This window comes from Sinocyclocheilus grahami, unplaced genomic scaffold, assembly GCF_001515645.1.
Source record: "Sinocyclocheilus grahami isolate Dianchi unplaced genomic scaffold, SAMN03320097.WGS_v1.1 scaffold389.1, whole genome shotgun sequence".
Classification (NCBI taxonomy): domain Eukaryota; kingdom Metazoa; phylum Chordata; class Actinopteri; order Cypriniformes; family Cyprinidae; genus Sinocyclocheilus; species Sinocyclocheilus grahami.
The window spans coordinates 67,296-82,691 of NW_015505568.1; the positions used below are offsets into that span (position 1 = coordinate 67,296).

Sequence of the window (15,396 nt, forward strand, 5' to 3'; positions counted from 1 at the left end):
GACAACTATGTACTATGTACTTTTCATTACTTTTAGTTTGTTTTAGTGTTTTTTCTATTTAGCTTTAATTTCTATTCTATTTCAGTTTTAGTAATTTTAGTACATATTTTATTTCTGTTAGTGCCACAACATTTCTAATATTCATTTACGTGATTAAGATTTTCACCTTATATATAACTTATTTTATTTTGGCTCCATTTTAATTAACGGAATCAATTTTTCATAGTTTTGGATTGTTACCAGTAACAACACTGCTTTATTTCAGCTTTATTTCAATTAACAAAAAAATATTTTTAATAGTTTTAGAGTACATTTAGACGACAACTATGTACTATGTACTTTTCGTGTTTGAAAAGTTTCGCGTACAGACGCCAACATTGTCAAAATGATCCTCGTTCACATGGATTCACAAAACTGTCTGAAACTGCTGTATTATTTATGTCAGGCCAGTAGTTGGCGATGTCACTTTGTATAGAAACACTACGCACCTGCACACATGAGTATAGACTGAACACGTAATACGCATGCGCATGACGAAACCATTTTCACAAATTTGCGTTCTGTAGTTCACACAGAAACGATAACGCCATCATTTTCAAAAGTTTGCATTTTCAGGCCCCCAAAACGCCATTGTCGTGTAAATGAATGGCCAAAATGCATAAAAGGTTTCCATTTTAGTTGAAAATGGTGTTGCCTCCTTAGTTAACAGTAACAACACTTGCTTTAAAAATTGGAGGAAAGAAAAAAAAATCGTACATACAACATGAAAGAAGGCAAACTTTTCATTTTTGGGTGAAATATCTCTTAAAAAAATTTCTCAGCCTACATATTTTCAGTGCAGTTAGTTTTCTCTCGTTCTCTAAACTCATAGACAGATTAACAGTGGCATGTTTATTTTCTCTGTAAAACAGCATTTGGGTTTACAACCACCCGAGCGCTTTGGGCTCATTGTGATTGATTTAGCAGTAATAAAGAGTCTGTTTCGCTCATTTTATTACATGAGAAATTGTTTTCGTTCTTCTGGGACTGAATAGAGACGCTGATTGATTTTGCTGTGCAAGCGTGATTGCTAATTGGTCTTTTTGGTTCTGCTGTGCGATCCGTGATTGTGGGTAATGGGTCTTGATTGGCTCTGTTGTAGATATGCGATTGTGGTCAATGAATCTGATTGATTGCGATTGACTAGAGTTTTCACAGGTGTCAGGGTTTTGCTCCTGCTGGTAGAGTTTGTAACTGCGCTATGGTGGACTAACTAGACCAAGCTAACCAGACTGTAATCTCATTAGTTCTGTTATATAAAATGGCTAATTAATATAATTGTCTGTATTGCATAAGCACGATTATGACTAATGAATCTGAGTGGTTGTGTTGTGTGGTTATTGGATTGTGGGTAATTGGTTTGCATGTGGAATACGGTTGCAATTTGTCTTTGAAATCATTTAGGAGTTTCCAGCCTTCCTCCATTAAATAAATGATGTATCATTTTCCAGCTATAGTAGGGTTGAATTGATCTGACCTTTGTGTTAAAGACTGTTTTCTCATTTACAAAAGTGTAAAGACTTGTTGTTCGTTCACAATGAACTTTAGCCATGGCTAAATTAACATTCCCCAATAAAATAACTTTTATTGGTGTTCATTTTATATCAAACCAAGCAGTTTTGTTAAACTGCAAGCGGTTTTCGGTTTTTCCATGTTTTTAAGTGCATTGTAAGATCTGATCCTATATCACTCCATCTCTTAATATGAATAGTTCACCTAAAAACGAAACAGCAGACTCATGCACTTTTTCAAGCATGCATTTTCCAATGAACTGACTGAAATTTAGGTTGTTATTGAAAAAACCTTCTGCAAAACTTGCATTTGTATCAGTGTTCGAGAGATCGGAAGTCGCAATTACCTTTTTAATTTTTTATTCAGTGGCGGAAACTTTCTTCCATACACCCTAGCAACCATCTGAAACACCTTAATAAGTGCATGGAAACACTCTGGCAACGAACAAAAACGCAACCACTCTGAACACCTTAGCAACTGCATAGCAATGCCCAGGCAACCACTCTAAGCATCTTAGAAACTGCATAGCAACTCCCTGCCAACCACTCAAAACACCTTTGCAGTGCCCTGGAAACCATTTAAAACATTTTAGCAACAGTGTAGCAACACCCTGTCAACTATCCAGAACACCTTGGCAACCCCTCAAAACACCTTAGAAACTGCATAGTAATGCTCTGGCAACCAGCCAGAACACCTTAACAACTGCGTAACCATGCCCTGGCAATCACCCAGAAAATCCATAACAGCTGCATAGCAACAGCCTGGAAACCACTCAGAACACCTTAGCAAATGCAAAGTAACACCTTGTCAACCATCCAAAACTGCATGATCTGGTAACCAACGAAAACGCATAATAATGCCCTACATAGCAACATCCTGGTAACCACTCAAAGCATCTTAGCAACTATATAGCATCACCTGGCCAACCACCCAAAACACCTTAACAATTGCATAACAACACACTGGTAACCACTCAAAACACTTTAGTAGCTCCCTGGCAACCACTCTAAACACCGTAGCAACTGCATAGAGCAACACCCTGGCAACCATTCAAAGCATCTCAAAAACTGCATAGCAACACCCTGGCAATCACTCCAAACATCTTAGCAACTGCACAGCAACACCTGGCCTACCACCCAAAACACCTTAACATTTGCATAGCAACACCCTGGCAACCATTCAAAACACCTTAGCAACCACCCACATCAACCTAGCATCATGCTGTTGAGTTTTTCATTAACAATAACCCATTTAATCCATGATCGACGTCAAACTAGATTCTTATACTTCCTGAACAAGAAGAGTATTAAAAGATGGTCTTTTGTTAGAGTAACCATGACAACCTCATTGACCTTTATCAGGACAGAATGTGTTTTTGTTGTCAGGCTAAGGCAATATGCAGCAGCAGCAGCAGCAGTTCGACTGCAGGAAATGCCAGAGCGCTGCTGAAGGAGTTTGTCTTCGATCCCAGAGGTCACAGCAATATGAGATGCTGAAGACCTCACAATCACGTCTGAACTGGGATCAGTTCTGCCCGTTTGTCGTCTCTCCTCCTCTGACCAGGTTTTCAGTGGAATTGTGAAATGAATTTGCTCTGCCATGCTGAATCAGCAGCTTTTCGCTTGACTGTTTCGATTTACTCGCCCAAGGCGAAAACGTGTCGGTTTTTCTCCAAATAGCGACTCAAAGCCTCTTGATTTCCTTTCTCTCAGCAGATGTGGACGAGTGCGCCGAGGCCCTGGACAGCTGCAGTATGGATGCCATCTGTCAGAACACCCTCAAGTCATACAAATGCATTTGCAAATCAGGATACAAAGGCGACGGGAAGCACTGTGAAGGTGAGCAACGCTTACTAAGATGAAGATGCAAAAACATGCAGAACAAATGAGGTCAGAATACAAGCACTTGATTCTATATATTTAGAAGCAGTGTTGGATGTAATTCATTACCAAGTAAATTAATTACTTTTCTCTTGAAAAAGTAAGGGATTACGCTGAATTTTTCTGTAATTTAATTTCTTATGTAATTGCATGAAATACTGTAGACTATAGAACAATTCTACATAAAACCAGTGAATCTAGCATCAAAATTTAAGGTCTAATGTTAAATTCGTGGTCGGAAATTAACAAGGGCTTGAACAAAAATGCCCCACAAATGTAAGATAAAGGGGCAAAAATTGCCCCTGCATAATTACACTAAATCTATTATGACTGTCGTGATAAAAATGAAATGTTAAAAGTGTCAATTTGTGGAATTACATTTAGATCAGCTTCTGTTGCATCAGATTGCTTTTTTACGTGTTGTTTTATACAGCGTTGAGCCTTCTAACCAATCACGCACGTTTCTGTTGAGCTTGTGAACGCTATGGCCAATCAGAGGCGTTTAGATTAGTCAGCTCTGAAAATGTGCGCTTGCGAATTCTCATCCAAAAACAATGAAGTGCAGAAAAGTATTAAGAGATTAATTTTGTAGCTTCAGTGATTATAACGGGAGTTTTTGCATAACATGCGCTAGACTAGGCATGTTTGTCTGTGTAGCCAGAATATGACATGCCGTTTCCCCAAGCACAAAACCGTTAAATATTCTTAAAGGATTAGTTCACTTCCAGAATAAAAAATTCCTGATCATTTACTCACTCCCATGTCATCCAAGATGTTCATGTCTTTCTGTCTTCTGTCTTTCTTCCTTTTTTGAGGAAAACATACCAGGATTTTTCTCCATATAATGGACTTCAGTCGGAACCAATGGGTTGAAGGTCCAAATTGCACGATAAGCATTTGTGGTTAAAAAGTATCAATTTTATTTTTGTAAGACAATCACTGATAATTTCACTAGATAAGACTCTTATTCCTCAGCTGGGATCGTGTAGAGCCTTTTGAAGCTGCACTGAAACTGCAATTTGGACCTTCAGCCTGTTGGTCCCCGTTGAAGTCCATTATTTGGAGAAAAGTCCTGGCATGTTTTCCTCAAAAACCTCAATTTCTTTGCGACTGAAGACAGAAAGACATGATCATCTCGGATGGCATAGGGGTGAGTAAATGACCAGGACATTTTTATTCCGGAAGTGAACTAATCCTTTAAATCAAGATACGTTTACTTGAGAAGAATTTCTGAAAAAGGTAGCAAAAATGAAGTGAGTTTATGCTTAAAACAAGAAAAAATATCTGCCAATGGGGTGAGATAAATAAACTTAATTTAAAAGGTAAAACAAGTTTATTTTTCTTACATCTTATCATTTTTGCAGCATTAATATGCAAAAACCAGCAACAGACATTATAAACAAGCAATAGACATAATAAAATGAAATACAATATCCAAGCTGCACACTTAAAGAAATTGCATAGATTTAAAAACAAGATAAACGTGTTTGAGATCAAACTGCATAAGAGAATATATATTTCATTTGGCTGTCAATTTAAGAAGCTAGTGCAATTAAGTATTAAATATAATGCAAAAAAAGTCTACTTCAGACAGATAGTTAAACTCAGCTGTAGGTTTTGTCTGCCACAATATTGAATTGTCTTAAATATTAACGTATGCAATTAAATCAATAAGTTAAATGGCATATCATGTAATTAATTAGATCTTTATAAATTGATTGAAAGGACTAATTTTGGATTAAATTTATATACTGTATCTTACCCCACTGGCAAACTGTTTCTCATTTTTCAAGCCCAAATCTGGCCAAACTTGAGGTTTAAACCATGAGAAAACAATTTGCCAGTCGAGAAAGAAAAATAAAGATCTTAATATCTTATGCTTCTCAAATATATTTATCTTGTTTGAGCATGGTCAGATATATTGTCTTGGAAACCAGACAGAATTACTGATTAAGAAGCGGTTGTTTTTGCCATGTAGTCTATAATTAGATCACTCTGGTCAATACTGTGTGTGTGTGTGTGTGTGTGTGTGTGTTCAGACACTTCAAGGTGTTCTTCTCCATGTTTTATTTCTGCAGTTCCTTGGCTTCATTTTCAGATTTCCCTGAGGCAAGGGAAATAGATGTTCAAACGCAAAATTAAAAAGATGACAGACTCCATTCTTTAACCTTTGGACGTGAAATAGAGCATGAAATTTCTTACATGTTACCGATAACTTGGACTTGGCCTGGTAATTACAACACAATCCCAATCACATCAGTGCAGGGCCAGAAATGATTTTTTTCTATTTCTATTTCTGGAATTGATTTCAAGGGGCATTTTTACCTTCATAGCGGCATTTTTTTATTATTACACCATTAAATGTGTCTTCATTGTCTTTTATGTCAAATGTTTAATTTTAACGCGTTACTCCAATCAATCAAAATACTCTAGACTGTTACCTATAAAATTTTTATCAACAACAGCCATCTTTACACCGCAAGGAACTGAAGCATCTGATATGCCATTATGTGTATTTACACAGACTGTTTAATGCGGAGGTGGCAAACATGTATTTACACAACAATTGCATAATGTAATAAGCCTACAGTAAAAATAGAAATAAATTGTAAATTATAAATATATATAAAAAAACAGGAATTCATTACAGGGTAGACCTGCAATATAAATTATATATATATATATATATATATATATATATATATATATATTAAAAAAAAAACATTATTCGCTGCTGATATAGTTATAATGATTATTAATGTTGATTAATAGAATATATACTGTAAAAATGTTTTTGTGAAACTGCATGTCATATTCTGGCTACACAGACAAAACAGAAAAAGAACTGTTAATGAATTTGTTTAATGCTTTTTACAAATGAGAAAATCAAGACTTCACGGTGGTTGTTATAGTCACTGTGAACCCGAATAAGTTGGCAAAATTATTTTAAAAAATTGAGGTAATCAGTTGCATCAAAAAAAAATTAAGTTAAGAAATGCAAAGTTGAATTAAGCAGAACTGGCAGATTTTTATTTTAGATGTTAATCGCTCTTATGAGTTAGTACGCTAACGTACTCGTACATTTAAAATTTTTACACTTAAAATTATCATATAATCTCAACTGTAAACTTAACTAACCATAACTAGCTAATTCAATAAATGTTTTTATTAGCAATTGCTGAATGAGTAAGGCGATACATGCTCCACTAGTAAATCTTCCACTTTCAGATTAAAGTGTGTCATTACGTCACGTCTGTAAACATAAAGAAGTTGTCCCGGCTGCTAGGCTATCGCATGTGAGGATCCTGTCATATTCCAAGACATATAGAATCTGTGATTGCCAAGTACAGTAAATATCCACACCATTGCGGTGACTGACTGCCACACATACTCTTCAGAACATTAGATTCATCCGCGCTGGAGCCGTGCCGACTCACAACCCATGTAAACTAGATAATTCCACACACAGAGATGGCGACAGTGAGGCAAAACGTACGGACTGCAGCTTTAAATTTGAGGGGCATTATGTTGCTTTTAGACAGTTAATTCATCTATGTCAGTGGTTCTCAGCACACAGATGCTACAGTAACAGTACAAAGATATGGTCATATCTTGTTTTCTCATGGCCATTTGCGTTTACGGGACGTTTTTGCAGCTCAATTGTATTTGGAGAGGTGTATGCTGCTTTTGGACCCACTTAGCCAATGTGATCCTTTCTGGATACAAACATCCTAAGCCCAGGCAAAACACTGGAAAGTGAATGAGTTCTGGAATGTTTGCGCGGCGTTAAAATGGCACTCCTGACTGAACCGGGATCAGTCGCATAAAGCCCTTGATATGGTGTGGAAACACAAATGTGTGCTGCGGAGATATGAGCATCGCTGTTCAAATATACTTCACCACGTGCAAAAAGACAAGCAGCAGAACTGGATCCTAATCCTCTGAAAGCTATTGCAAAACTCTTGATAGCTATTTGCTACAAATAACGTGGGCTTGGGGTAAATAACAGGCCTGAGCCTTGAGAAAGCAGCGTTCGCCTGTTTGGCTGGTCACACTTCTTAACTAGCTTAACCAGCAAGGGTTTTGTGTCTTTATATCTATTTATATTTATATTTAGGCACAATTTATAGATCTCCAAAGTCATTTCATACATTTAGGCATAAAAATCAAATGTTTTTTTAAGATCATGAGGAACATACATTCAGCCAAATATGTGCGAACATGTGACTGCTGTATATGTAAATAAAATAATATAAAAAAATTCAAAATCCAAACGAACAATAACTATAAATTAATGATAACTTCTTGCTTTTAACTTATTTGCAATTTGTTTAAATTGTCATGGGTGTGATTAAATGAATTTTACACACATGTAAATGCATGAAAATGACAATATACAATTTATCACACACACACACAGATAGATAGATAGATAGATAGATAGATTAATGCATAGATAAATGCATATATATATATATACACATGTATACACACACATATATTGTATACACACACATATATTCAATTTAGAATATTATATTTTATATTTATATTATGTAATAATATTTTAATAGAATATTTTAAGGTCACCATTTCTTGATTTTAGGTCATTATTACTTTTAGCTTATGTGCAGTTCATTTAAATTATCCTGTGGTGTGACTAATGATTTTTACACAAGTTCAATGTGAAAATTCAATTTTGTCTCTCAATAAAAAAAATAAAAATCTAATTTGGCTGAGAAATCACCCCCAAAAGTTTTTTTTAAAACCATTATTATGTTACATGAGAAAAGCATGAAACAGATATTACAAAAAGCAGCTTTAGAAAGAAATCTTTCTTTTTTCTTTTTTTTCATTTGGGTGAACGATCCCTTTAATGGATATGATTTTTTGTTTGTTTTTATTTTTTTTTATATGTAAATATGAATTTTTTTCATGAAATTATACTCTAAGAAACTAAAACTCTTAATAAATGTCTTAATGAGTCATTCATTCATTCGATTTGTTCAAATGGCTGATTCATTCAAGAATGAAGTAAATGGCTCTCTTTATGAATGGGCCATTGAATCATTGCTTTACACGATTCATTCAAAATGTGGATTCATTCAGAAATTGTGTCTTGCTCGGAGTCGCACAACTGTCCTGCTGTGTCTTTAATAATTTTTGGCAAAATTGAGCAAAAAACAGACAACATTGTGTCTAAAATATAACACAATATTAAGGTCTTATTTATTGAACTGTATAAAATCAATATCACATTTGCACTCGTGCTGTTTTGGACAAGAACACCACTCGTGTGATACTTCACTCGTTGCTCGTGTGATATTACTGAACTATATTATATGATATAAATGTGAGACAAAAACTCATACAGGTGCATTTTCCCCCCAGTCTCTTGAATTTTAGGGGCATGTAACTGCATTCTATAGGCTCCATCACGCAGTGAGTTATTGCCCTGCATCACATTCATCACCAATCAACAGTATAGGTGTGTTGGAGTTGAAGCAGCGCTGCACAGACTGAACATTGTATGACATCAAAGTACTACGAGAGCTACGGGTGTGTTAATTGTGTTAAAAATTTTAACGTGTTATTTTTTCCCATAACTAATTAATTAGATCAATGCGTTAAATCGACGGCACTAAATATTAATTTCAATAGGTGTGTAAAATTAATTTGTGACACTGCAGGACAATGTACAAATGTTGTCTCTCAATCATAAAATGTGCATGCAAATATTATACAATAATAAAATTATAAGTAAATTAAATCGAAATTAATTTGTCATTTTATATGTAGTATATCTCTGATGGACGCTGTTGTCTGAATTATGTCAACCCTAAACCAACCTTAACCATAAATTGTTGGTCTTTTCAGCAAGGCCTATCCATGCAGACAGTTCTCGATGTTTTCAGGTTCATTTTGCATTGTTCAATCTATATGTGCACAGTAAACGCCATCATCTGAGTCTTAATAGGCTATTTATTATGTCTCTTGGATGCAGAATGAACGTTTTTTCCACATCTCAACCTTAAAACGAATGACCCGTAAACAATATGACCATAATGAATAGTGCAAAACGCTTTTTTCCTCCACTTCTCGAAATTGCCTGTGCTGTAGATCGTTCGGCCTCATATGAAGATGCGTTAGCCGAGGTGAAATAGCTTGTAATTCGATGGAGTGAAGCTGGTGCAGAACCGAAATACAAAAGCAAAAGTGCAAAGACTTTGTACTGTGTTGGAGGTGGGATAAAAAGCATTCAGGAATAAAGACAAATAAAGCGCTGTACTCCAGACAGCGAGCGTCTCTCTCCATACTCACTGAGCCCAGACGACTACAAAGCAGAGCAGAGGAGTCTGGGTAATTAATGCTCAATTGGGCGTCAAATGAGAGGGGATGGCCTGCGTCCCCATCCACAGACATCCACTTCTCTCTCTGGCTTGTAGATGTTTATTCAGCTGCTCTCGCCATCCAAGCATAAGGCATAATTCACTATAATCACCGCAGTTACCGGCACACAGAAGCTCATATTGAGCAAAATAAATTAATTAGCAAGAAATTAAAGATGCATTTTAAAGAGTCAAGGTTTCATTAGCAAAAAGGTCATAATTTAATTTTTCAAGGCCTTTAGAAACAAACCTGTTTTGCTGCTGTACCTTTAAGACTTATGTAAATGCCCTGCACGTGATTGGCTAACCTCCATGTCCATTTGAATGCTGATTATGTGTTAATATGTAAAAGTGGGTGGTCATATGTTAAAAGAGCTCTTGGTTGTGTTTATAACTGACCATTTCTACTTTTTAAGTTGGTTTTTCGTAAATATTTTGCTTGAACTGGGGTGAAATCTTTACACTGTGAATATTTATTTTTCATATATTATATAAAATATATTTTTTTAAATAATGGAATGTGAAATATTTTATTATATATAATTTTATAAATTATGTATATTTATACAACAGTTCTTTCCGCTCCTCGAATCTGATTGGCTAAGAGCCTTTTCTAGAGGTGCGATATTAGTGATATCATGGCGAATCCACTATAATTTTATAAGTTAAACAGTTTTTGTGTCACGGAATGTAGTTTTAAGAGTTATTTAGGCGAGAATGTACTTGTTTAGACTTCAAGGATGCGGTTTGTTAATAAAGATAACGTCTATCTGAAAATGTGCTTCGACGTTTTCGGAGATGTGAGCTCCAGTGCGTCAGCGGCCGTTCAGCGCTCATGAACCTGCCGAGAGCAGCCTCACCTCGGCCAGATCTTCTGGAGTTTGCCGCTGGCTCCGATGTCCCTATAGTGGTTAAACATGAGAAATGGTGTGTGTGTTTGTGATGGTGATTTTAGTGACATTGTTCCACCGTTAGATGGTGACAAGAGACTGTTTTTCTGAGTGAGTCCGCAGTAAAGACTTCTATATTGAAAGAGACTGAAACAGGGTTGTAAACAAGGAAGTTCTTTTTTACTTTCAACAACATTCAGATGCAGGTAATCACACTCACTCAGTCCATCTCTCTCTCATAATACTCTACATAATACAGTGAGCTTTTAATACAGTGATACAATAAGCTTTCAATGGAGCAGCTCAACATTCCTTCGTTTCTAGTTCTAAAGTGACGTTTTCGAATTAGTAACGGATCTTGAGCTCAGCTGTTAATCTGTCAAACTGAGATTTGAATCTGTGGCGGAAGGAAGTAGTTCTGCACTAAAAAAGGGTTTTTAAAGACACTCCGTTGTTGTCTCTCTTTTTATTTACGTACTTGTTCTGTCGAACTGTTGTATAAACGCAATATCACACTCGTAGCCGTGCGATATCGGTGTATATTGGCATGCTGTGATTACATGCAGCCTTATGCTGCTACTTGTGTGATATTGCTCATATATATTGCTATATATTGCAATATATGTTGCTATATATATACATATATATTGCTCATATATATATATGTATATATATATCTCATATTGAGCAAAATAAATTAATTAGCAAGAAATTAAAGATGCATTTTAAAGAGTCAAGGTTTCATTAGCAAAAAGGTCATAATTTAATTTTTCAAGGCCTTTAGAAACAAACCTGTTTTGCTGCTGTACCTTTAAGACTTATGTAAATGCCCTGCACGTGATTGGCTAACCTCCATGTCCATTTGAATGCTGATTATGTGTTAATATGTAAAAGTGGGTGGTCATATGTTAAAAGAGCTCTTGGTTGTGTTTATAACTGACCATTTCTACTTTTTAAGTTGGTTTTTCGTAAATATTTTGCTTGAACTGGGGTGAAATCTTTACACTGTGAATATTTATTTTTCATATATTATATAAAATATATTTTTTTAAATAATGGAATGTGAAATATTTTATTATATATAATTTTATAAATTATGTATATTTATACAACAGTTCTTTCCGCTCCTCGAATCTGATTGGCTAAGAGCCTTTTCTAGAGGTGCGATATTAGTGATATCATGGCGAATCCACTATAATTTTATAAGTTAAACAGTTTTTGTGTCACGGAATGTAGTTTTAAGAGTTATTTAGGCGAGAATGTACTTGTTTAGACTTCAAGTATGCGGTTTGTTAATAAACATAACGTCTATCTGAAAATTTGCTTCGACGTTTTCGGAGATGTGAGCTCCAGTGCGTCAGCGGCCGTTCAGCGCTCATGAACCCGCCGAGAGCAGCCTCACCTCGGCCAGATCTTCTGGAGTTTGCCGCTGGCTCCGATGTCCCTATAGTGGTTAAACATGAGAAATGGTGTGTGTGTTTGTGACGGTGATTTTAGTGACATTGTTCCACCGTTAGATGGTGACAAGAGACTGTTTTTCTGAGTGAGTCCGCAGTAAAGACTTCTATATTGAAAGAGACTGAAACAGGGTTGTAAACAAGGAAGTTCTTTTTTACTTTCAACAACATTCAGATGCAGGTAATCACACTCACTCAGTCCATCTCTCTCTCATAATACTCTACATAATACAGTGAGCTTTTAATACAGTGATACAATAAGCTTTCAATGGAGCAGCTCAACATTCCTTCGTTTCTAGTTCTAAAGTGACGTTTTTCGAATTAGTAACGGATCTTGAGCTCAGCTGTTAATCTGTCAAACTGAGATTTGAATCTGTGGCGGAAGGAAGTAGTTCTGCACTAAAAAAGGGTTTTTAAAGACACTCCGTTGTTGTCTCTCTTTTTATTTACGTACTTGTTCTGTCGAACTGTTGTATAAACGCAATATCACACTCGTAGCCGTGCGATATCGGTGTATATTGGCATGCTGTGATTACATGCAGCCTTATGCTGCTACTTGTGTGATATTGCTCATATATATTGCTATATATTGCAATATATGTTGCTATATATATACATATATATTGCTCATATATATATATGTATATATATATATATATATATATATGTGTGTGTGTGTGTGTATGTATGCATGTATAATATGTTTATGTATTTTTATGATTGATAAAATTTGATATTTGTACATGGAATATATATGAAAATATAAAATATTACTAAATGTTAAAATGTTATTCATTATTAAATTTATTTAAAAATATATAATTGTCTGATTATAATTGTATCTATTAATATTTAAAATGTATATATTCACCAGCATTCAAAAGTTTGAAGTTGGTAAGATTTTGTTAATATCTGCTCGCCAAGGCTGAATTTATTTAAAAAAAAATCAGTAATATTATGAAATATTTTTGTAATTTAAAATAACTTATCTATTTGAATTTATTTTAAAGTGTAATTTATTCCTGTGATCAAAGCTGAATTTTCAACATCATTACTCCAGTCTTCAGTGTCACATGATCCTTCAGAAATCATTCTAAGATGCTGATTGTGTATATTGGCACGCTGTGATTACATGCAGCCTTATGCTGCTACTTGTGTGATATTGCTCATATATATTGCTATATATTGCAATATATGTTGCTATATATATACATATATATTGCTCATATATATATATGTATATATATATATATATATATATATGTGTGTGTGTGTGTGTATGTATGCATGTATAATATGTTTATGTATTTTTATGATTGATAAAATTTGATATTTGTACATGGAATATATATGAAAATATAAAATATTACTAAATGTTAAAATGTTATTCATTATTAAATTTATTTAAAAATATATAATTGTCTGATTATAATTGTATCTATTAATATTTAAAATGTATATATTCACCAGCATTCAAAAGTTTGAAGTTGGTAAGATTTTGTTAATATCTGCTCACCAAGGCTGAATTTATTTTTAAAAAATCAGTAATATTATGAAATATTTTTGTAATTTAAAATAACTTATCTATTTGAATTTATTTTAAAGTGTAATTTATTCCTGTGATCAAAGCTGAATTTTCAACATCATTACTGCAGTCTTCAGTGTCACATGATCTTCAGAAATCATTCTAAGATGCTGATTTGCTGCTCAAGAAACATTTCTGATTATTATCAATATTAAAAAGAGTTGTGCCGCTTCATATTTTTGTAAGACATTAGATTTTTTTGTTGTTGAATAGAAGGTTAGATTTTGTTAATATCTGCTCGCCAAGGCTGAATTTATTTAAAAAAAAATCAGTAATATTATGAAATATTTTTGTAATTTAAAATAACTTATCTATTTGAATTTATTTTAAAGTGTAATTTATTCCTGTGATCAAAGCTGAATTTTCAACATCATTACTCCAGTCTTCAGTGTCACATGATCCTTCAGAAATCATTCTAAGATGCTGATTTGCTGCTCAAGAAACATTTCTGATTATTATCAATGTTAAAAAGAGTTGTGCCGCTTCATATTTTTCTAAGACATTAGATTTTTTTGTTGTTGAATAGAAGGTTAAAAAATAACAGCATTTATTTGAAATAGAAATCTTTTGTAATATTATAAATGTCTTTATTGTCACTTTTGATCAATTTAATGCATCCTTGCTGAATAAAAGTATGAAGAAGACCCCAAACATTTTGGCGTCAAAAGAGCCATGATGTTCTGTGATATAAGCTGTTTAACGTTTAATGTGGTCGTTCTTGCAGATATCGATGAGTGTGCCAGTGAATATAATGGAGGATGTGTTCACGAGTGCATCAACATCCCGGGAAACTACAGATGCACGTGCTACGACGGCTTTCGTTTGGCCCACGATGGACACAACTGTCTGGGTAAGCCATGGTTTCTTTACATTTGGGACAAAGTAAGCATCGAAACAAAACCTGCTAGTGTGTCAGTTAGTGTGTGTGATGATCTGCGTCCTCTCAGGACTTCATCCCACTCAAGGCAAACAAACATTATTGCTGGAACCCAACTTATATGGTTGTAATCAAACTCTGCACCGACCGCGACTGAGGCCCAAAACGCCGTCACTCTATCCTCCGTGTCAAAGTGAAGCAGTTTACGCGGTTAACCCGTAGAAGAGAGCGATAAATCCGTCAGATTTGGGCTCGGACTGCTGAGCACACAGTTCTGTGGTATTAATTGTATTTTCAGACTGTGTGAGCTCACGTTTTTGACATTCGGTGGCTCGTATGCCCAGCCGTTCCAGGTCAGTTAAATCAGTCTGAGGGGAATGTGTGTGTACACGGGTGCGTTTGTGCGGGAGATTTACATCGGGTTACAGTCTTATACTGATCTCGGCACTTTAACTCAAAACAGATGTCCGGCGCATCGAACAATCAGCCCAATGAAGATGTGAAATTGCTGCTTTGCTGTGATCGGTGGCTTGTGTGGGTTATGTGGGTTTTACTCACAACACGTGGTACCAAACACTGCTATTTCAGCCCATCGTAGACATTTAAAGGTCCCGTCTGCAATTTTTATAAAAGCATATGAAGCAATCTGATTGTTATCTGAATAACAGTTGGGCAAAATGCTGAATTTTAGAACCAACTCTCATTTGATTTGAAAGTTTGAATCAAATTTAAATGGAGTTTAGCACTGAAACTGAAACGTTTTATTA

General features: G+C 35.0%; 1 protein-coding gene across 1 annotated transcript in view; it reads left to right on the forward strand.

Moving 5' to 3' along the window:
- The window catches only part of LOC107550129 (signal peptide, CUB and EGF-like domain-containing protein 3), a 35,291-nt gene extending 20,440 nt beyond the window's left edge, over positions 1-14,851 (forward strand). Inside the window, exons 2-4 of the mRNA XM_016231357.1 lie at positions 3,267-3,389; positions 14,477-14,602; positions 14,700-14,851. Coding sequence (XP_016086843.1) covers positions 3,267-3,389; positions 14,477-14,602; positions 14,700-14,851 — 401 coding nt within the window. The remainder of the gene's footprint in view (positions 1-3,266; positions 3,390-14,476; positions 14,603-14,699) is intronic.
- Positions 14,852-15,396: the final 545 nt, after the last annotated feature.